Raw genomic sequence first — 24,142 nt, 5'->3', positions numbered from 1 at the left:
GTGAATTGAGCGGTTTGCGCGTTTGACGTGCGTTTCGTGCGAATTGCTTGAGTTCGAAAGTCTAAACTTTAGCGGACATTCGCCCCGCGTTAACCAATCAGTAGCTTGCTCTTGTGGGGGCATGATTGTGACGTACGCCTGTTGTTGGAGTCCTGGGGAAAATCCTCCAACACCGACAAAAAGTTTATCAAACTGGGCTGGGCTCAGTGAGAAGCACCGCTGAAAGCCTTCATCATCCAGGTTCAGTTACTGGAGGAATTAATGAGCTCACAGAGCTGGATGCACCTCTGAAAGGATCTAGTGGACTCAGACACGGCCCTAAACGTATCAACGCAGTTTTTCAGCCTTTATAAAGCACATAAACAGTTATTTTATCAATAAAATCATGTTAGCCATTTAGCTATGAAGCTACAGTCACCGGGTAGACAGAAGCCCTGCCCATCACGCAAATCCACGTCTGTTCTGAAGTGAATTTGACGCGCAAATGAAACAGATTTGATGCACGAATAAAGCAGGGTTTGACGCGCGAATGAAGCGAGTAAACTCATATGTTCTCGCGGCTATTTACGTCCGAATAGCTCGATTTATCCGCCTGTCAGCGTCTGGTGTGAACGCAGCATAACACACCTGCGCTGCAGTAGGCAGGGTTGTAAATGTGTAACACTACCCACATATAGCCCACCTAATTAGGAACACCTGTCCAACTGCTTATTAACACATTTCTAATCAGCCAATCATATGGCAGCAACTATAAGCATTTAGGCATGTAGACATGGTCAAGATGAACTGCTTCAGTTCAAACCAAGCATCAGAATAGGGAAGAAAAGTGATTTAAGTGACTTTGAACGTGGCATGGTTGTTGGTGCCAGGTGGGCTGGTCTGAGTATTTCAGAAACTGCTGATCCACTGGATGGACAGTGATGTGTGAATTGTGGAGCAAGCTATATAAAATAAAAAAATCTGTATTTTTTAGTAAGTGTACTTTTTTTTTGCTTTTATTCTTGCAATAATAAAATATATTTGTAGAGAAACTCGTGTTTTCTTGTCATTAATATTTTAGTAAACTTTAATGGGTAAAACTGTACGAGATATGAACAAAAGCAAGTGATGCATCAAAGTTTGATTAAAAAAATCTAAATCTTGAATGGTTATAAAAACCCTTATAATCATTCAAATAATTTATTAAAATGATAAAAAAAAACAATTAGTTTAAAAATCTTGAATGGTATTAATGATATGATGTAGTTCCGGAAACTTTCTACTTCTTTGTTTATCCGTCTGACTTCACGGTAGGTTTCTTTTGACCGCCCCCTGTCGTTTTAAAGAGTATCACAATAACGACCGTGGCGAGTATAAAAGCCTCTTCCATTTCGCGAGGTGAGTGCCTGCGCACTCAGCGGAGGTGCGCGATGAGGTGCCAGTCGAAAGTATAAATCTAGCTTTACAGCGGATCTTTCAGTCCATAATATTGTAGTGATATTAAGGCAAGGCAAGTTTATTTATATAGCACATTTCATACACAATGGCAATTCAAAGTGCTTTACATAAACAAGAATAAAAGAAACAAGTAAAATAAAAATAAAAACAAATAATAAAAATGCGTAAAAACAAAACAAAACAAAAAAACAGGTAAAATGTGATATGAAAGAATGAAGAAGAAGAGAAAAACATGATAGTGCAATCTGTCGGACGCAGCACAGTGCTCATTCAGTAAAGGCACAGCTAAACAGATGTGTTTTCAGTCTTGATTTGAATGTGCCTAATGTTGGAGCACATCTGATCATTTCTGGAAGCTGATTCCAGCAGCGAGGGGCATAGTGGCTAAAAGCCGATTCACCCTGCTTTGACTGAACTCTTGGAACTTCTAGTTTATATGATCCTAATGATCTGAGTGATCTGTTAGGTTTGTATTCAGTGAGCATATCTGTGATGTAATTAGGTCCTAGGCCATTTAGTGATTTATAGACCAGTAATAATACTTTAAACTCTATTCTGAATGTAACTGGCAGCCAGTGTAAAGACCTGAGGACAGGTGTGATGTGCTCTGATTTTCTGGTTCTGGTTAGAATTCTGGCTGCAGCGTTCTGGATGAGCTGCAACTGTCTGACTGTCTTTTTAGGAAGACCAGTGAGGAGTCCATTACAGTAATCCACCCTGCTGCTGATAAAAGCATGAACAAGTTTTTCTAAATCTTCACTAGAAACAACACACTGTAAACACACTGTAAACTTAGTAACTAAATAATTTTGACTAAGATGTGTCTTCCAGCATCGAAAGAGGGGTTTCGTGGCCCTTTAAAAACTGCCTTGATGAACATATGAGACTTCTCTCAAAACCTTAAAGGCAAGGCTTTTTTGACTGAACTTCTGAATGGAGGTGTATTTCTACAGTGTGTAAAACTTTAAAAAACCCTACATGTTACAAAACAATACACTAATATTCACCAGAAAGACAAAGATTCTCTCTTTTTTGGCTGATTCTAGTTCCCCCAATTTACATCAAATATCAACAAACATCACTTCTAATTTGGTCTTGTCAGCCCGGGGTTATACAGCACACATGCAGCAGAAATGTACTGCACACACTAGAGTAAGTTAAAAAGTGCAACATTTCTTCATTTTTCAGTCCATGTCAGCTCCTCATCACTCCTTTATGCTTTATGCTCGCACAAACTTCCATAAGCCTCCTGCTTGCATGAGGGAACGTGATGGATTTCATAGTCAAGGTGCTGGTTTAATCCAATTTTAATCCATCTCCCCGGGCCTGAGTTTGAGATGGCTTTTATTCCCTTTGTCAGGTTACTGCTGAGAACGCAGCCCATTCTCATTTTTCATTCATACTTATGTGTACAAAAAGAGTCGCGTGCACACAAAAACAGAGGAAAAGACTGAAGAGAATATGTGATTGAAGAATACAAATATATATTTTCGGGTATATAAAATGGTTAATAAAAGGCATTCCTGGTTTGTAAAAATCATGAAATTAAAAAATGCATTTGAAATTAATTGGTCCAAATGTATTGATGTATACAGTTGAAGTCAGAATTATTCGCCCCCCTGTTTATTTCTGTTTAACGGAGAGAAGATTTTTCAACACATGTCTAAACATAATAGTTTTAATAAGTCATTTTTAATAACTGATTTATATTATTTTGACTTTATCCATGATGACAGTAAATAATATTTGAATAGATATTTTTAAGACACTTCTATACAGTTTAAAGTGAAATTTAAAGACTTAACTAGGTTAATTAGTTTAACTAGGCAGGTTAGGGTAATTAAGCAGGTTACTGTATAATGATGGTTTGTTCTGTAGACTATGAACAAATATATAGCTTAAAGGGGCTAATAATTTTGACCTTAAAATGGCTTTTAAAAAATTAAAAACTGCTTATATTCCAGCTGAAATAAAACAAATAAGACTTTCTCCAGAAGAAAAAATATTATCAGACATACTGTGAAAATTTCCTTGCTCAGTTAAACATCATTTGGAAAATATAAAAAAAATTATAATTTCAAAGAGGGGCTAATAAATCTGACTTCAAGGGTATATTTTTATAATCTGTTGAAGGTGTACAATCAAGAATTGTTTGTTCAATTGATCGGCTGTCCTGCCTGTCAAAATATGTAACTGCATACTTTTATATTATTTACCGATCTTTTATACAGTATTTTCAATCTTGTAAATAAAATTAAATACTGTGTTGATGAACATAAAAGCTTTCAAAACCTTCAAATTGAAAGCTTTTTTGACTTGTGAACTTTAAAACATATTTGGTTTTTCAAATGATGAAATAAAAAGCGCATTAAAATGTATATTTAAATAAACGTGAGCAGAATTTATTTTTACTACAATTGTATTTGCATGCCAATTAATTAACTAATAAGTACATATATAGAAAGAAAGAAAGAAAGAAAGAAAGAAAGAAAGAAAGAAAGAAAGAAAGAAAGAAAGAAAGAAAGAAAGAAATATTATATAAAGTGGGAAGCACTGTCGCCTCACAGCAAGAAGGTTGCTGGTTTAAGCCTTGGCTGGGTCAGTTTGCATTTCTGTGTGGAGTTTGCATGTTCTCCCCATGTTCGCGTGGGTTTCCTCCGGGTGCTCCAGTTTCCCCCAACAGTCCAAAGACATGCGGTACAGGTGAATTGGATAGGCTAAATTTATTACTATCATGAGTGAGATAAAGCATTGAGTACACGCTAGTCAACCACTTTCTTCTTAATATGATACGATTAAACCTTCCAATCCAGTCCAATCAAGCACCAGCTCCAACGTATATAAAGCACATGCCATATTTGCTTTGAAATGCCACGATTATGCTATTTTTTGCTCATTTAATTTTGGAGGTCTCCTATAATCGGTTTACACCATCCAAGGTCAAAAAACACTTTCATGTCCTCATAAAATAAATTTCCACATCAGCTCTTTTCTCACAGTGTCTGGCTACGTCTACACTAATCCGGATGAATTTGAAAATGCTGTTTTCATCTAAAAATGCTCTGCGTCCACATTAATGCTTCCTAAAAAGTTGGTCATCTGAACTGAAACAAAAACAGAAAATGCTTCAATCTCTATATTGTGCAAGCGTTAAGACATTTATTTACATTTATACACTCACCGGCCAGTTTATTAGGTACACCTTACTAGTAGAGATTTTGCTCTAGATTGGCATGATAGCGTCACGCAGTTGCTGCAGATTTGTCGGCTGCACATCCATGATGCAAATCTCCTGTTCCACAACATCCCAAAGGTGCTCTATTGGATTGGGATTTGGTGACTGTGGAGCCCATTTGAGTACATGAGTGAATGAGTGAACTCATTGTCATGTTCAAGAAACCAGTCTGAGATGATTTGTGCTTTACTAATAATGGACCCAAAGTGTGCCAAGAAATATTCCCCACAACATTACACCACCACCACTAGCCTGAGCTACTGATACAAGGCAGGATGGATCCATGCTTTCATGTTGTTGATGCCAAATTCTGACCCTACCATCCGAATGTTGCAGCAGAAATCGAGACTCATCAGACCAGGCAACGTTTTTCAAATCTTCTATTGGCCAATTTTGGTGAGCCTGTGCCAATTGTAGCCTCAGTGTCCTGTTCTTAGCTGACAGGAGTGTCACCCAGTGTGGTCTTCTGCTGTTGTAGCCCATCCGCCTCAAGGTTAGATGTGTTGTGAGTTTGTAATGAGTGGTTATTGCCTTTATTGTTGCCTTTTTTAACAGCTCGAACCAGTCAGGACATTTTTTTTTCTTGTTTATTTAACAGGGACAATATACTTGACATTGTTATACAAAGACAACCGATGTCGCGTACATAGGGCATATAGCATAAAGTTAATTTGCAGCCCTCATCAAATTCTTCTTTGACCTCTGGCATCAACAAGGCATTTGCGCCCAACAGAATTGCCACTGGGTATTTTCTCTTTTTCAGGCCATTCTCTGTAAACCCTAGAGATACTGTAATTGTGTGTGAAAGTCCCACTAGATCAGCAGTTTCTGAAATACTCAGACCAGCCCATCTGGCACCAAACAACCATGCCACGTTTAAAATCACTTAAATAACCTTTTCCCCCCCATTCTGATGCTCGGTTTGTACTGCAGAAGATTGTCTTGACCATGTCTACATGCCTAAATGCATTGAGTTGCTGCCGTGTGGTTGGCTGATTCGAAATTTGTGTTAGTGAGCAGATGGACAGGCGTGCCTAATAAAGTGGCCGGTGAGTGTATTTCATATCTTTAAAATGTCAATAGCAGTAAAGTAGTTTTTTTAGTTGTCACATTTGCTCATTTTTGAACAGTGACAACTTGTGACACGGTGCCTATATTGCACGAAATATATGGAATATATGGTCTGAAATTGCATGTAGTATGATTTCAAAACAACATTAGCACTCTTTAGGCCCCGTTTACACTAACGTGTTTTAGTTTGACAACGCATACGTTTTGCTATGGTTACGCCATCTGTCCACACTACGCCAGAGTTTTCGATCCCTGAAAACGAAGCATCATTCTAAAACGCTGCTGCTCTGTCTCAGTGTTAATGAGGGAAAAAGGATACATCTGAAAACGAAGGCAGGGCTGCTGACATTCACCTCTCTGATTGCGGCTTTTCCCTCAGTTTTAAGTAGCCTACACACACAGTTCAGTCCTGCATCCTCTCCTTGTGAGTTTAGACTTCGCAAGTTGGATATGGAGTGTACTTTATAAAGTCATTCACATCACCCTGGCTATACTGTTTCACTGTCTTAACAATAAAATGAAAACATGATGTCAGGAACTGCCTATTTTCATTTTGATATTAGCAACTTAAGACATCAAAAATGTTGAGGCGTCATACAGCTGCATAATAAGATCTTCATCTTCATGCATATTTGTAACAAAACGGAGCATTTAACGTTACTGCCTCCTTTCATTTTCATTGAAAATATAAAACAGCCTCTCTTTCACTGAATATCAGTTTTAATAATCAATAATGGGCATTTTAAAAGTATAACTTACAATAAGTTTATACATTATAAGAAATAAAGGCAAGCAATCAGTCAATTGTGCAGAATCGGTGTCCGCGGTTACATTAAGGCCCCGTTTACACTAGTGCGTTTTAGTTTTAAAACGGCGTTTTAGAATGAAAACGATCCGCGTCCACACTCGCGTTTTACCCAGCGTTTCTGAACTGCTCTCCATCCACACCAAAACGCTGAAAACGCACATCACGTGACCACACACACACTTTCGGGCAATCGCTGCAGCCCATCTACCCAGATGAGAGCTCTGCTAGTCAGACTCCTCATCAAGCATCTCCCGCTGGATCTAATCTCACTATATTTATTAAACGTGTTATTTCATTCATCTTGTTGTCTTTATCTAACGACATATTCCCTGACTTTGGTCATTGGAATCTATTACTTGTTCTCAGGTAACGTGTTTTGGCTGAGCGCAAAGATAAGATTATGATTAATGTAAGCACGTACATTCATCGCTTGCCTTTATTTCCTATAATGTATCAACTTATTGTATGTTATACTTTTATAATGGCCATTATCGATTATTAAAACTGATATTCAGCAAAAGAGAGGGTATGTTTCGTATTTTCACTGAAATTGAAAGGAGACAGTTGTTATCGGCTCCGTTTTGTTATAAATGTCCACACAGTGAAGATGACGCTCATAATGCAGCACGGCGCCTCAACATTTCTGCTGTCTGTTTAGTTGTTAATATTAAAATAAAAATAGGCAGTTCCTTATATCATGTTTACATTTTATTGTTGAGAAAGTGAAACAACGTAGCCATGGTGATGTGAATGAAGTTATAAAATACACTGTTCACTTTGAAGATTTACCCGTGTCCTCGGTATTGTCTGTTTTTCATATCAAACTGAGAATAAGAGACTGCAGCCTTGATCAAACTTGCGAAGTCTGAACTTACACGGAGAAGATGCAGGACTGAACTGTGTGTTAGGCTACTTAATATCGAGGAAAAGCCCCAATCAGAGAGGCGAATGTCTGCAGCCCCGCCTCCGTTTTCAGATGTCTTCGTTTTCCCCCATCCACACTGAGACGGAGCAGCAGCGTTTCAAAATGAAAACAGCCTCTCCAGCATTTTCGAAACGCTCCGTTTTCAGTGCTCGAGAACTCCAGCGTAGTGTGGACGGTTGGCGTAACCGGACCAAAACTTATGCGTTTTAAAACTAAAACCCCTTAGTGTAAACGGGGCCTAAGATACTAACCTAACTTATACTTGCGCTCAGCCAAAACATGTTACCTGAGAACAAATAACAGATTCAAAAGACCAAAGTCGGGGGATATGTCGTTAGATATGACAACAAGATGAATTATATATCACGATTAACAAATATAGTGAGATTAGATCCAACGGGAGATCCTTGAAGAGCAGTCCGATGTGCACACCTCTCATATGGGTATGTGCTCAAAGCATGCTGCAGCACATGCCAGAGTGTGTGTGTCTGTGGCACGTGATGTGCGTTTTCTCCGTTTTAATGTAGACTGAGAGCTGTTCAGAAGCGCTGGGTGAGAAGCTAGTGTGGACGCGGATCATTTTCATTCTAAAATGCCGTTTTAAAACTAAAACTCACTAGTGTAAATGGGGCCTTTGACAGTGACAGTGAACAATGTTGTTCTTTGATAACCATTGGCTCCTAATATGATTTCTCTATTTAGAATTTGCAAGAATAGTTTTATGAAATGAAATCATTAAGAAGAAAGTCTGTGTACTAAACCAACTTTACCTCAATCTTCAAATGGACTGACAAGGAGATGGAGTTGCTGCAAATAACACTGTAGTATAAAGTTGCAAATGCGAGATAGAATATAGACTGGGGAACATGCCAGAACCACAGCTCTGAGGAAACATTCTGTCCTTTGAAGAAAAGCAATCTGGAGAATGTACAAACTGATATTTATCTTAAACAATGGTTTCAAAATGGAGAACATCCAAAACAACTCCTGTGCAAAGTCCTTCATTTTACCTCAGGAATGCTCAACACTGTTCCTGGAGATCATCCTTCCTGCAGAGTTCACAGTCCAAACCTGATCAAACACAACCAAACCAACTAAGTAGGATCTAAGGAGCATATGATAATTAAAGTCAGGTGTGTTTAATCAATGCTGCAGCTGAAAGCCGTGGTCATACTAGAGTTTGAGCTTGCGAAATTCTGTCGTACGGCGCTGCAAAAACGGGCAGGATTAAACAAGATGATTAGACATTTAAGAAAGCAAGTGATTGGTCCATATTTCAAATTTCTGTGCAGAGAGATGTCATGTTTTGATCCTTAATTGGTCTCATGCAGTCAAGTGATGTGATCTGCAGGTCAGAGTTCACCAAGCTTGAACTTTGCAATGCAGTGAACTGCGAAACATGTCGCACAAGCTTGTGTTTCCGGTCTGCCACATTCAAGTGCGTATGAATGGAAGTCTATGGGGAGAAATGTTCAGTGTGACCACAGCTGAACTCTGCAGGAAGGTAGATCCCCAGATCTCTCCTGTTTTAACTGAATAAGTCACATGACCAAATAAACATCTCAAAAATGACAAATGACAAAAAAAAGTAGTTTTTGAAAGCCTCCATTTTTAATGTCCACACATGCGACAAGAAAATAGCTTTAAAAAATATTATTTTAAATAAAAACAGTAGTATGGACATCACCTCTCAAACTATTGCCCATCTGCTTTTTAAAAACTAACATAGATTGCCGTTTGCTGTTAAAAACTAGTGCTAGCGTTGAAGAACATCTGCTGTTAAAAATAGTGCTAATGTAGAACACTTTCCACAGTTAAAAACTTGCCTAGAGCACTTCTGCTGTAAAAGCCTAACGTAGATCGCCATCTGCTGTTAAAAACTTGCCTAGAGCTCCATTTGCTGTTAAAATCTAGCCTAGAGCGCCATTTGTTGTTAAAATCTAGCCTAGAGCGCCATTTGTTGTTAAAAACTAGCGTAGATCACCATCGCTGTTAAAATCTAGCCTAGAGCGTCATTTGTTGTTAAAATCTAGCCTAGAGCGCCATTTGTTGTTAAAAACTAGCGTAGATCACCATTGCTGTTAAAATCTAGCCTAGAGCGCCATTTGTTGTTAAAATCTAGCCTAGAGCTCCATTTGTTGTTAAAATCTAGCCTAGAGCCTAATTTGTTGTTAAAATCTAGCCTAGAGCTCCATTTGTTGTTAAAATTTAGCCTAGAGCACTATTTGTTGTTAAAATCTAGCCTAGAGCGCTGTTTCGTGTTAAAATCTAGAGTAGATCACCATCGCTGTTAAAAACTAGCCTAGAGCAAGTTGCCTAAAGCTAGCTCAGACTTCCATCTTCTGTTAAAAACTAGCCTTAAGCACCATTTTTTGGTAAAAACTTGTCTAGAGCGCCATGTGCTGTTAGAAACTTCTCTTTACATCTGCTGTTAAAAATGAGTCTAGAGGCAACTCTGCTGTTAAAAACTAGCGCGAGTGTAGAGCGTCATCATCTGCTAAAAACTAGCCTAGAGCCCCTGTGCTGTTAAAAAAAATAGCTTAGACCGCCATCTGCTGCTACGAACAAGCGTAGAGCGCCTCTGCTGTTAAAAACTATTGCTAGCATAGAGTGCCATCGGTTGTTAAAAACTTGCAGAGCGCCTCTACTGTTAAAAACTATTGCTAGCATAGAGTGCCAGAGTTTTTTAAAAACTTGCAGAGCGCCATCTTCTGTTAAAAACTATTGCTAGCATAGAGTGCCATCGGTTTTTAAAAACTTGCAGAGCGCCATCTTCTGTTAAAAACTAGCAGTAGCAGAGAAGGCCATCTGCTGTTAAAAACTAAGCTTAAAGCCAATTAAAAAAATAGTTAGCATTTTGAAAATTGATATCTGGCAAAAAAAAATTCAATGAATCTTTTGATTTCAGTGTGGCCTAGCCTTTCATTTAAAATCAGCTGAAAAAACCATAAGATTAATGTCCAGTCAATTGGTTCACTTCTAAAAAGGAATTTCTACAAAAGTGTAATAGTGATACTTTAACCATATGGTACGTTTTCTTATAGCTGTGCTCAATGAGTGTGTAAAGCGAAAACAAGTCCTCCTCGTGTGAGACAATCTGCCACGGCAAATGCTTGATCTTCAATCACAAGACACACACGATGCTGTGACAGAAAACACGTCACAGGAACAGTTTTATCATTGTAAGTTTTAGAATAATATAATATAATATAATATAATATAATATAATATAATATAATATAATATAATATAATATAGTATAATATAATATAATATCAATCAATCAATCAATCAATCAAGCCTTTATTTGTCACTACACTTTCGTATATTATATAATATAATATAATATAAAACATATTATAATATAATAAAATATATATAATATAATATAATATAATATATAACATATTATAATATAATAAAATATATAAAATATAATATAATATAATATAAAAATTTATATAAAATAATTTAATATAATTATAATATAAATAACAGAATATAGTAAATAATATAATATAATATAATATAATATAATATAATATAATATAATATAACATCATATCATATAAAATAATATAATATAATATAATATAATATAATATAATATAATATAATATAATATAATATAATATAATATAATACTTATTCATTCATTTTCTTGGCTTAGTCCCTTTATTAATTAGTGTTCGCCACAGTGGAATGAACCGCCAACTTATCCAGCATATATTTTATGCAGAGGATGCACTTCCAGCTGCAACCCATCACTGGCTACTCTCATATACTGTCAATATTTTATCAGATATTACAGGTCTACACTGTAAAAGGCATATTCCCAAACTGCAAGAAAAAACAGCTCGCATCGTACACACCATACAAAAACTTCAGAAATGAATTTTTGCAGAAAGTAATTTTCCTAAATTGTTGTTCAGTGTGTGTACTGTGAATGCAACTTCCAAAACTGTATGGTTCACACCATGGTAACTCATGGTGTAAAATAGCATTTTAATATAATATTACAGCACCAAACCCTTGTTATGTTGTACGATTTGAAGTAAACCACAGACAACAAATACATGGTGATTTGTTTGGTGTTGCCATGTCCACTTAAAATAAGTTTCTTAAGGCCTGTTGTTTAAGATTGACTCATTAATCAATCAAGTTTATTAGAGTTATTTATTAAAGGTGCAGAATGTAAGTTTGACACTCAGTGGTTGAACTAGGTAATGCATTAATGAATCAAAACAAACGTCATCAACAGCTTAGTCTCATTCTTTTTTATTTTTTACTTTAGTCTTTTATTCTTTTTATATTAACTTTTTTTGAAAGTTTTTATTTTCTTGGTCAGTTGTTTTTTGTTGTTGTTTTTTACTATTAAATAACTTTTAATTTAACTATAAAATAAAATAAAATTTAATTAAATTTAATTTAATTAAATAATAAAATAAAATAAAAAATTATTAAATAATAAAATAAAATAGAAAGTTTGAAAGTTTTTATTTTTGTTGTTGTTAATTTGTTTTATAATATAATATAATATAATATAATATAATATAATATAATATAATATAATAAAATAAAAAAAATTATTAAATAATAAAATAAAATTAAATAGAAAGTTTGAAAGTTTTTATTTTTGTTGTTGTTAATTTGTTTTATAATATAATATAATATAATATAATATAATATAATATAATATAATATAATATAATATAATATAATATAATATAATATAATATAAATATTTTAATAGTCTTGTTTTGTTTTTGTTTTTTGCAGTGCATTGCGCTTTTTATATTGCTAGGCAACCACCAAAAAAAAAAAAAAAATAGGACATCTAACAGAGAGTGCAATCTCTTTGTGCGCTATCTCTCTTGTCCTTGACAGTATACTAACATGCATTATGTACACACTTAAGCCACGCAGTATTCAGAAGAAGACTGAATTTGAAGGAAATGCAAGTGCCGAATCCTCTGAAAAGACGAACGGATAGAGAGGAAAGTGTCCACGCAGCGAATCTCTTAGCGAATGGGAATCAGGAGCACAAAGCGAGCTGGAGTATTTAATCCATCAATAGCGATTCCAGCAGACAGCGGTATGCGCTTTAACATGAGGGTCAGGCCTGGGACAACCAAGCAAACTGTATTTACCAGAGACGTGATCGGCATTCTACTTTGTTTGGACCCACAACAGGAGCTATGCCAGATAAATCCTTTAGAGATCCAATAGAGATCTCAGCTGTGATTTAACTACAATTCATTTTAGTAAAAACAAAGTTGTTGTCTCAGATAGCATATCTATTTATATTTGGGTCAAAGAGAAAAAAAATGTGTGTGATACAGCATGTCATAAAAGGTATCCCAGCAAGCAGTTTTTGTTTTTAAAAGATGTCTAACAGATGTCTAAAAGACGTGTAAACAAAGTCGTCTTGGCTAAAACAGTTTGGGTTGTCAGTAAAAATCTAATAGACGTCTAAGAATAGGCCAAAACTAGACTAGTTATCAAATAAACAGAACTGAATAACTATACATATAAAGTCTGTCTATTTGACAACTAGTCTAGTCTTGCGCTATTCTTGTCTATTAGAATTTTAGTGACAGCCCAAGTTTAGCCTTGTTTTAGCCAAGCTGTCTACGTTCAGATGTCTATTAAACACTGAATTGTTTGCTGGGATGTGTCTTGCTTAATCTTTTCTTTCTTTTTTTTTCCTGGGCACAAAGTGACTATCATACTTTTTGCTATGATCTACAGAAGAAATATTTGAGAGTAAAAGTAGTTTATATCACAAAATATCTTGTCAGGCATATTTAGAATAAGAATCATTTACAGACAATGATTAAATTAAAAATGATTCTTTCTCATTTGAGAGTTTTCTTGGCTGTGTTTTGGTTCACTATCTTACTGAAATGTCCACTCTGGTTTCATCTTCATCATCCTGCTAACGCAGATGTTGGACTGAAGTAGCTAATACTTTCATATACACTGTTGAAGGGAAGAGGGTTGCTAAAGAACCGCTGAAAGATTTCAGCTGCTGTCCGGGCTTTCACTGCCTTTCTACACCTCCCTTTTTCATGTGCTCATTTCTTTTTCCCTGCTAATTTCATTTTATTACACATAACTTAATTTATAAACGAATTAGACTGGTTTGGTTTGCATATATGAATTTATTTGGTTATTACCAACATCCAAGGAAAATTTCCAGTCAACAGCACCTTTAGAAATATGTTTTCTGAGATAAATATTGACGTGTTCAGTACTTATTTATCCCACTGTATTACAGTATATTTTTCATTTATTACTTTATACATATTATATCCCATTACATCACCCTATATTATATTATATTATATTATATTATATTATATTAATTATGTTATATCAATTATATTATACTACATTAATTATTTTATATTATAATATATTATTTTATGTTAAATAATATTATATTATATTATATTATATTATATTATATTATATTATATTATATTATATTATAAACCTCTACCTATAAAAACCTCCAACACAAAAACTTCAGAAACATTAAAAAACATCCATCTGACTAACTTCATTTGCCAAAAAAGTTGCACTCCAAACCCTATTTTAACTCTCATATTCCACATAGTAGATGTTAAGTGTGTCAGAAAAAAAAAAAACACAGGAGAGTCTTTCTGAATGACCGTACAGTCATAAAGGCACAGATGAAATGGATTTCCTCCTGAACACACAGCGCATTTACTACGACCTGCAAGCTGTAAACTGGGACGCACATAATTCACTGAAGTGCGCTTTCAATGCGAGTCAACAAGCAGTAACGCAGTATAAAACAGCCAGATAACGAGCCTCGCCGTCTGCGTTTGCCCTCTAATTACAGCTTGTTCAATGTATTCTCTGAAAATAATGCAAGCTATTTACATGAACTTCGCCACCTTTTCTCGTTCGCAGGCACTCAGTCACGCAAACAAAACAGTGCAGGCCTGGAACAGCCATTAAACCCAAGCAGCCGCTCATTTCTTCTTCTCCGAACTGTAACAATGATTTCCACAAATAGACGATGTTAGATTGGCGCTACAGCGAACACCTCCTCCCCAATTATTACTTGACAGCTCGCTAAAATTAGTGGCGTGTTTTAACAGCTCTGCATTAGTTCGTGTACCTGTGTGATGTGATGGCGACGTCCCTGAAAAAAAGCATCTCATTTACATAGACACAGCGCAACGCTCATGTATAAGTACAGAAACTCAGGTTTGTGTCTAATGGCTCTACTTTTATTTTTTATGTTTTTTAAGTGTGTGTTTAACTTGACTAAAGCAAACAGGAAGTAAATATATAGCAAATGGACTATATAATTTAAATCTCTTTTCCCTCACGCTGGACTGCAGTGAGGTTAAAAAAATACTTTTGCCTCAGATTTTGTCTTTTTGAGAATTTTAATCTATGAAATTACATGAATTATAAAACTTGAAATATGATTTAAAATCTACTATTAAATCTCATACTGTATATTTTTCAGAAATCTCTAACTCTGCTCAGAGTTTTAAATATATTATATAACATAATATAATAAAATATATAATATAAGATAATATAATGTAATACAATGTAATATAATATACTAAAATATAATATAATATGATATAATATAATATAATATAATATAATATAATATAATATAATATAATATAATATAATATAATATAATATAATATAATATGATATAATATAATATAATATAATATAATATAATATAATATAATATAATATAATATAATATAATATAATATAATATAATATAATATAATATAATATAATACATTTCCCAGAGTTGGGTTGCGGCTGGAAGGGGATCCGCTGCGTAAAAACTTGCTGGATAAGTTGGTGGTTCAAACCGCTGTGGCGACCCCAGATTAATAAAGGGACTAAGCCAACAAGAAAATGAATGAATAATATAATATAATATAATATAATATAATATAATATAATATAATATAATATAATATAATATAATATAATATAATATAATATAATTTGCGATAAGATAATGTAATGTAATATAAATAATAAAATAAAATATAAGACAAAACAAGATAATGAGGTAATGTAATGTAATATAATATCTATATATATTAACAAATTAATTATAATTTTCAAGATCTTTTTATGACCAGAACATTAAAAAAAATTAAGTCTAATAATGAAAAAATATTTCTTTTGTTTTATTTTTATATGTCAAGTTAAACGAAAATGAAAAATATATTAATTAATCTTAGCTAAAATAAATTATGTTTTTATTAATTATTATTAGTTTTAACATAACATGATATAATAAAAATATATATTTTTTTATTCTGTTTTTTTTTTTATTTAAACTTTTTGTACATCTAGTTTTTGTATCTATGGCCAAGTGTTTGTTTTTGTTAATTAATAGGGAAAGTTATTTAATAGTAAAAATTAATTAAGTAATTTTATTTTCGGCTTAGTCCCTTTACTTACCCTATTGATATAATATATAATATAATATAATATAATATAATATAATATAATATAATATAATATAATATAATATAATATAATATAATATAATATAATATAATATAATATAATCATTCAATTTTCTTTTCGGCTTAGTCCCTTTATTAATCAGGGGTTGCCACAGTGGAATGAACCGCCAGTTTATCCAGCACGTTTTACGCAGCTGATGCCCTTCCAGCTGCAACCCAACACAGGAAACACCCACACACTCTTGCAAACACTCACATACTCTAGGGCCAATTTAGTTTACTCAATTTACCTGTACTGCATGTCTTTGCACCCGGAGGAAACCCACACGAACACGGGGAGAACATGAAAACTCCACACAGAAATGCCAACTGAACCAGTAGGGACTTGAACCAGCGACCTTCTTGCCTTCATTAAAAAAAACAATAATTTACATTTTAGAAATAAGAAAGAAAAAAAAAGAATTTCACATAGCAACCACTTATCAACCACCCTAGCAACACTCCGCAACACTCCACAACAAAACCACATTCTAATAACTCTCCACAACAAGCTCTAAAAACAACATGTTTCATTCATTCATTCATTCATTCATTCATTCATTCATTCATTCATTCATTCATTAATAATTCATCCAATCATTCATTCATTTTCCCTCAGTTTAGTCCTTTATTTATCAGAATGAACCACCAAAAAACGCAAAATGTATAAATATATTGCTTTTCAAACCCTGTTGAATAACTCTCCGGCTCTGCTTTGAGGAATTTAGCAGCATTCCAGCAGTCATAACGATGTGAGTTGATAATGGTGGGCTGGTGATGGTACGGTGGCTCAGAGGGACATCACACCGCCGTCATTCTCTGACAGACACCCGCGCTAATTGTGACAGTTCACTGCTTAGATCACTGTGTGCTCCGCTAATTCAATACCCCATGCATCATTTTCTCCATTAGGATATGCAAATCAAGCCAACTCGGAACATCGCCTTCATTGCCTGCTCTGTCCACACCTCTCTCTCTCTCACACACACACACACACACACACACACACACACACACACACACACACACACACTCACAAGTGATGAGAGCACATCACATGTCAAAGGTACAAGTGAAAGAGAGGAGCTTCAGATTAGGGAAAGAGAGAGTGTGTGTGTGTGTGTGTGTGTGTGTGTGTGTGTGTGTGTGTGTGTGTGTGTGTGTGTGTGTGTGTGTGTGCTCGTGCGTGCGTGAATGAATGAAGCATATGTTTGTGTCTTCAGCATATGCGCTGCCGGGGACAGGTTGCTTCATATGCTGAATATTATAAAATAATTGTTGGAATAATTGTTGGAGTCTGTCAAACTCGACAGAAATTAAAGCAACAAGCATAAACTAGAACCTAAAGTTCATTGATAAACTTTGATGTTGGCTTGAGAAAGCCAACGTGACTGCACTAGGACTGGGAATGGCAGTTGGCAGGAAGCACGGCAGCGGTTGCTAAGCGGTTGCTAGGCAGTTGCTAAAATGTTTATGGCATTGTTAGGTGGTTGCTAAGCAGTTGCTAAATGGCAATGCTCTTGTACATGTTTGATCAAATGCTAATACTTAGTAGGCATTTCTATCATATGTTATTGTATTTAGATAATCATTCATAGCATGTAGCGAATCGTTATTAGCACTTGGCTTCCATTATCATTGTTACCATGCATAGTACACAGGAAGTCCCGTTTGCTAGCATGAGTCAAACAAGCCAATGCCCAGGTCCCTACGATGTTCTGATGTAGAGATATTGCTATTTTTAAATGGTTGCTAGGTTATACTGTTTTATTGCTATGGGGACATTTGACAGGTTAGTGATGATACATCAAAGCTTCTTGGCAATATGAGTGATCTAAACCAACCCCGATGTTTCTATGACAGTCTTTATGAGTGTCAAAAACTGGACTTGAACAATATGTATTCCTGGTGTTGGGTTGCGGTTGGAAGGGCGTTCGCTGTGTAAAACAAATGCTGGATAAGTTGGCGGTTCATTCCGTTGTGGCGACCCCTGATTAATAAAGGGACTAAGGGAATGAACATTATGTAAAAATGGCTTGCCATATTTTTTTGAAAATACAATGCTTATTAAGTGTGAAAGTGATACATGCAAAGATGGCTTGCCATATCAGTAAAAATATGGAGTTTAAGTCAAAAATGGCTTGCCATATTTTGAGAAAAATAATGCTTAAAAATTATTTATTGAAAAACTAAAAGTCTGATAAACCTTACAGATATAGCAACAAAATCTAACGCATCTAAATACAGATTTTGGCCAAATTTGGGGCTTGTATAATTTTTTTATATGCCCGGATTATTAAAGTTTAATGTTTAAAATTTTTTATTTAAAAAACGATAAGTCTTATAGGCATGAGGAGATATAGCAACAATCTTGAATGCAGAAGGCACATTTTGACCACATTTGGGCCTTTTGGCATGAACGGCCTAGGAGGAGATACGTTTGTTTTTTAAGGACAGAGTAGTATAACAGTATGTTGGCTTTTTAAAGCCAACATAATGAAACAAGATTTTCAAGCACCAACAGAAAAAAGCATCAAAAATCCTCAAAATACTAATGCTACTAACGTTAATGTCCACACTTTGACACTAACTTTCATGTATTACCAATTAATCAGTGTGTTTTTAATAATTGAAACATAATAAATGTTGGTATATGATCAGAAACTTTTTGATATGTTTAATTAAGTATAGAATAAGTATATCTAACATCTTTAGATAGATATCCTGTATCTGCTATTTACATTTAGATATAAAATATATATAATTAAAATAAATGAATTTAATCCAGTTTGGAATAAGGCTGTAACATAAAAAATGTGGAAAAAGTGAAGCACTATGAATACTTTCCAGATGCACTGTATGCACGCACACACACACACACACACACACACACACACACACACACACACACACACACACACACACACACACACACACGTTTGTTTTTGTGAAAAGTGGGGACATTACATAGGTTTCCATTCATTTTCTACTGTCCAAACCGTATATTTTATTGCTCTCACCCCACCCCACCCTAAACCCAACCATCACAGGAGACTGTGTGCAGCTTTACTCTCTGATTAAACTCATCCTGTGTGATTTATAAGCATTTTGAGAAATGAGGACGTCACCAATGTCCTCATATTTCACCTCCTTTTTGTAATACCTGTGTCATACCCATGTCATTATACAGATTTGTGTCCTGATATGTCACAAAAACACGTACTGTACACACACACACACATTTTATGTCAAAACTAACTTTTATTTTTAATTAATCTTTGTCCAGCACTAATTCATGTTTTTTTATTGACCACATTAATAAAGAATTTCCTTTTCCTTTCATTCGGGCCCAGTCTGAAATAGGTTTCACAGGTGAATCAAGTCAGTACTTTTTTCTCCAATATTCCAATCACCTTTAGAAGTATCTTTTTATTTTATTCTCTCGAATAATGTGCACCAGCTGTTCACAATGAAGCCAGTGACATGAATTAAGAAAGCAAATAGGTCATTTCTGATTTCATGCAGTCTTTACAGCTGCATTATGTAATTTCTGTGCCACCGGCTCTAACACAGCTAACAAGACAGATCTGATATCGTAGCCAAGTCATCACTAAATTAGCAAAACTTCGAAAACCAGATCATTCACCCAAGAATTCAAATAGACTCTCCATTTAGTCACCCTCTTTTTAAACTCTTATGAGGTTTTGTGATTTTGTTGAACACAAAATAAGACATTTTAAAGAAATTTGGAAACTTTAACTTCGATATAAACAGTTATACAACAGTTAAATCAGTTTCAGTACAAAGTAGTCAGAGAAAACGGCTCCAAATAATTACAACTAAACAAGCCAATCAGAAAGCAGTTTTAGGGTGTACTCGCACTAGGGTGATGCCAAGGTGTGATTGTCCACCCTTCCTTCTCCCCCGATGGCCCACACTCACATTGCCTTTTACCTTCCGAGCCTGAGCATGCTTAAGTCATTGATAATGCAACTCTTCGGTTAGGAAAATAAGCTCTCTCAGTCAGTGCAGTGGACATCGCTTTAGTTATTGTTATGTATTATTTTAAGTATTCATTTAAAACAGCTACACTGTACTCAGGCACCAACTTTATCTTTCATTCATTCATTCATTTTCTTGTCGGCTTAGTCCCCTTATTAATCCGGGGTCACCACAGCGGAAACAACCGCCCACTTATCCAGCAAGTTTTTACGCAGCGGATGCCCTTCCAGCCGCAACCCATCTCTGGGAAACACACACATTCACACTCATACACTAAGGACAATTTAGCCTACCCAATTCACCTGTACCGCATGTCTTTGGACTGTGGGGAAAACCGAAGTACCCGGAGCAAACCCACGCGAAGGCAGGGAGAACATGCAAACTCCACACAGAAACTCCAACTGAGCCGAGGTTCGAACCAGCGACCTTCTTGCTGTGAGGTGACAGCACTATCTACTGCGCCATTGCCTCGCCTTTAACATTCAACATTATATAATAAAAAATCTGATGGGTATTTTGAGCTAAACTTTACAGACATGTTCTGTAGACACTTTGAATTACATCTTTTAAAAGAGTTCAAATAAATGCCCTTTATAAAAATGACATCACGTCTTCAGTTTCGGGCTCAGGCGCGCTTTGCACTCACACTACAAGCGTATTGCACAAAAGCCCAACCGAACCGCACTCTGGCAAACCTCTTCAAACCGGGCCAAGGTTGGTCGACTGAACCACACCTAGGCCTGATTCGGAGAACTCACCCTTGTCAAATGAACTAGGAAATGCGCCTGGGCACGGTTCAGATAGCCTAGTGTGAGTGCACCCTCAGAAACATTTTGAAGTTTGCAAACTATTTCTTTAAACAAATTGGTTAATTTGAATTAACAAAAATATCTATAGACTTTAATAAGTTTATTTATGATCTTGAATTGCATTATAGGATCTTGATCTTTCCTCCAACAACTTCTGATGTTGAAAAGTTTTAAAAAGGGACTTTTATTAACAATTTTAACAGTTTAAAGTGCTCTATTGTCTGGGTTGGTGTTGTATATTATGCTACAAAAACCTTGTAATAAACTGCTATTTTACAGGCTTATTCCTCTCTGTGCTATTTATTATCCATTGTATTATTTCAAACTACTAAAATGTCAATAAAAGTCACTTTGTTAAACTGCAGAGTTGAATTTTTAACATCAAAAGTCAACAGAGCAGAGATCAAAATCCAATAATGCAATTCACAATCATAAATAAACCGAAAACACCAGTTAATCACGAAATGCATCAACTGTTAATTAACAGATATTTTTTTATGGCACTTGCCGATTTACTTGTTGAACAGTTCAAACAAACAAAACAATATTTACACACTTCAGAACATCAATATATGAGTGTTTTGCCTCTTAACGGAACAATAACACCTCCAAATGTCAAACCGCAGATAATAAACGTTAAATAAAGCTGAATTTCTTACCCCGTGTGAAGGATATGTGAGCCAGCCCCAGTCTCCTGATATTTTAGTTGTGTCAAGGAGATTCACTGTAAAATATAAACATAAAAAAAAAATTTACTTAAAATTATTCAAGTCATGCGCATATCTCCAGTATATTCAGTTACTATATATAAGCTGAAAACATTTTGATTGTCTTCTTCAGTGAAAAAAATAATAAATAAATAAAACAATTCGCTAATTAACATTTTATTATTTTGTGCTTCTGTTTTTTACATTTATTTATGAATTTGTGAATTGCATTATAGGATCTTGATTTCTGTTCTGTCGATTTTTGATGCTGAAAATTCAGTTTAAGTGACTTTTATTGATAATTTAGTAGTTTGAAACAATAAATTAAGACATAATATAGAGAGAATTAAGTTTGTAAACAGTAAAAGTACTGGCAGTTTATTATTAGGGTTTTACACTGTAATTTACAACAACAATACAACGAATATATCACTTCAAACTATTAAAAGATGTTAATAAAAGTCACTTTTTCAGACTTTTCAAGATCAAAATTTATTGAAGGAAAGATCAAGATCCCATAATACAATTCACAAGAATATATAAAAATGTAGTGATTAGGAATATATTTTATTTATGGATATATTTTTTATACATATTTTTTATATTTGTTCACTGTAAAATTATGTTCTTTAGCCTCCGGCACCTAGACTGTAGCTCTGCACAAGAAGTTTGGAAATGGTCGTGCCCAACTGAGCCTGGTTTCTCTCTAGGTTTTTTCCTTCACTTTCATCAATTGGTGAAGTTTTGTTCCTTACCCCTGGCTTGCTTGGTATGAGCAAAAAGAAAAAAAAATAAGTAAAGAAAGAAAGAAAGAAAGAAAGAAAGAAAGAAAGAAAGAAAGAAAGAAAGAAAATTGCCCAGTGTGAGCCAGCGTGTTTTTTTAAGTTAAGTTGATAAATTGCTTAATACACACTGTAAAGTCAGTACAACAAGAACAAAACATAATCCTTATTTTCTTTCGCTTTTTTTTTTTTCACTCAACTTTTAAAGACATCTGCTGCACTGACCTAAACATTAGCTGCACTGAACACCGGAGGGCCATGTGCCGACACACAAACCACTACACCATTGGCTCCAACGAGTACTCAACTTTTGAAAACATCAGTTAAACTGGCCTAAAATGTCTGTCCTTTAAAGACAAGAGCCAAAACCATTGCAAATATTCAGCTAAATCTTCAGCTAATGGCTCCTCCATGAGTCTGAAACCTTTTATGGCTCAATCAATATGACAATTTAACCCAGCGTTAAACACTACCAGCTGCTGAATAACAAATACACAGGATGAACAAATTGGTGTTTACTGAAAAATAGTTGCGATTCAAAAATTTGATTTGAATATTAATATCGGCCGGTGCCTGATCATAATGCTGTCACTGATGTTTTATTTGTGATAGAAAAAAGACAAAAAAATAATTCTTGTTTTTTAACATTTATAAAATATGATATAAAATGTAATAGACGGTATATTTGATTGTATTTGTTATAATTGAAAAAATTTATAAAAAATTTATGAATTTTATACAATCAACAAATAAAATATAAATATTAAAATGTTAAAACGTATTGCATGATACAGAGAGATTACAGACAGTTTTTAATATAATATAATATAATATAATATAATATAATATTAGTTTAATATAATTTTAGTTTAATATAATATAATATAATATAATATAATATAATATAATATGATATAATATAATATCATATAATATAGTTAAATATAATATCATATAATATAATATGATATGATATAATATAATATAATATAATATAATATAATATAATATAATATAATATAATATAATATAATATAATATAATATAATATAATATAATATAATATAATAGTCAAAGATAACTGTAATGAAGTTCACGGCCCTTTGGCCGCCGGGAAAAACAAATGCAACAAATCAAAATTAAGACTTTGGAGTGGCCTAATCAAAGTCCTGACTTAAATCCTATTAAGATGTTGTGGCATGACATTAAAAATGTGGTTTATGCTCGGAAACTCTCCAATGTAGCTGAATTGCATCAATTCTGCAAAGATGAGTGGGCCAAAATTCCTCCACAGCACTGTAACAGATTTATTACAAGTTATAACTGTAATAACTGTATAACTGTATCCTGATGAAGCATGTAGAGCCATATTGTTGACCACCAGTCTGCTTTATTGATGACCAGACACACTGTTTTCAGAGTACAAATCAAGGTCACCAAGGAACAAGCTTTTTTTCTTTCTTTTTTTATTTCCCCGTGACTGTATCCGATTCCGAAGACCAAATCACGCTAGATTTGACTCTAGTAAACTACATGCTACTCGTCCCCTTCATTTGGGACTGTGATTAGGGATTTGCATGGCACCTGACGAGGGAAGATGTGACAGATGTGTGTGGAAACGCTCACCTGACCCACTTTTACCCACCCAGTAAGCCCAGAGACCCTGAATCCATGCTTTACATTCAACACACCCGACTAGTTGGAAATGGGTAAACAAGGAGTCACCTTCAATTTGAAGAAATGCCAGTTGCCAGCTGGACGCGTGTCGGGCAGAGCACTAACAGATAACACAAAACATCTCCAGCGTCCCACAGGAACCACAGAGCAAC

At 34.6% G+C, this 24,142-nt stretch overlaps 1 protein-coding gene and 1 long non-coding RNA gene across 14 annotated transcripts in view; one reads left to right on the top strand and one right to left on the bottom strand.

Annotated features, from left to right (window-relative positions):
* The window catches only part of epha8 (eph receptor A8), a 336,681-nt gene that overhangs the window by 93,713 nt on the left and 218,826 nt on the right, over positions 1-24,142 (bottom strand). For 11 of the 13 annotated variants that reach the window (XM_087274196.1, XM_087274198.1, XM_087274200.1 and 8 more), the window contains one exon: positions 21,484-21,548. In XM_087274196.1, the coding sequence (XP_087130322.1) occupies positions 21,484-21,548 (65 nt within the window). Of the gene's footprint in view, positions 1-8,486; positions 8,569-21,483; positions 21,549-24,142 lie in introns of those variants that run through there. The other 2 variants (XM_087274206.1, XM_087274205.1) reach the window with 2 other exon arrangements.
* Positions 5,481-24,142, top strand: part of LOC147841877 (uncharacterized) — a 174,321-nt gene continuing 155,659 nt past the window's right edge. Inside the window, exon 1 of the long non-coding RNA XR_015503082.1 lies at positions 5,481-5,546. This is a non-coding gene — a long non-coding RNA (uncharacterized LOC147841877). The remainder of the gene's footprint in view (positions 5,547-24,142) is intronic.

This window comes from Danio rerio, chromosome 11, assembly GCF_052040795.2.
Source record: "Danio rerio strain M-AB ecotype USA chromosome 11, GRCz13ab, whole genome shotgun sequence".
NCBI classification, from domain to species: domain Eukaryota; kingdom Metazoa; phylum Chordata; class Actinopteri; order Cypriniformes; family Danionidae; genus Danio; species Danio rerio.
This window is presented reverse-complemented; position numbering and strand designations above follow the sequence as displayed.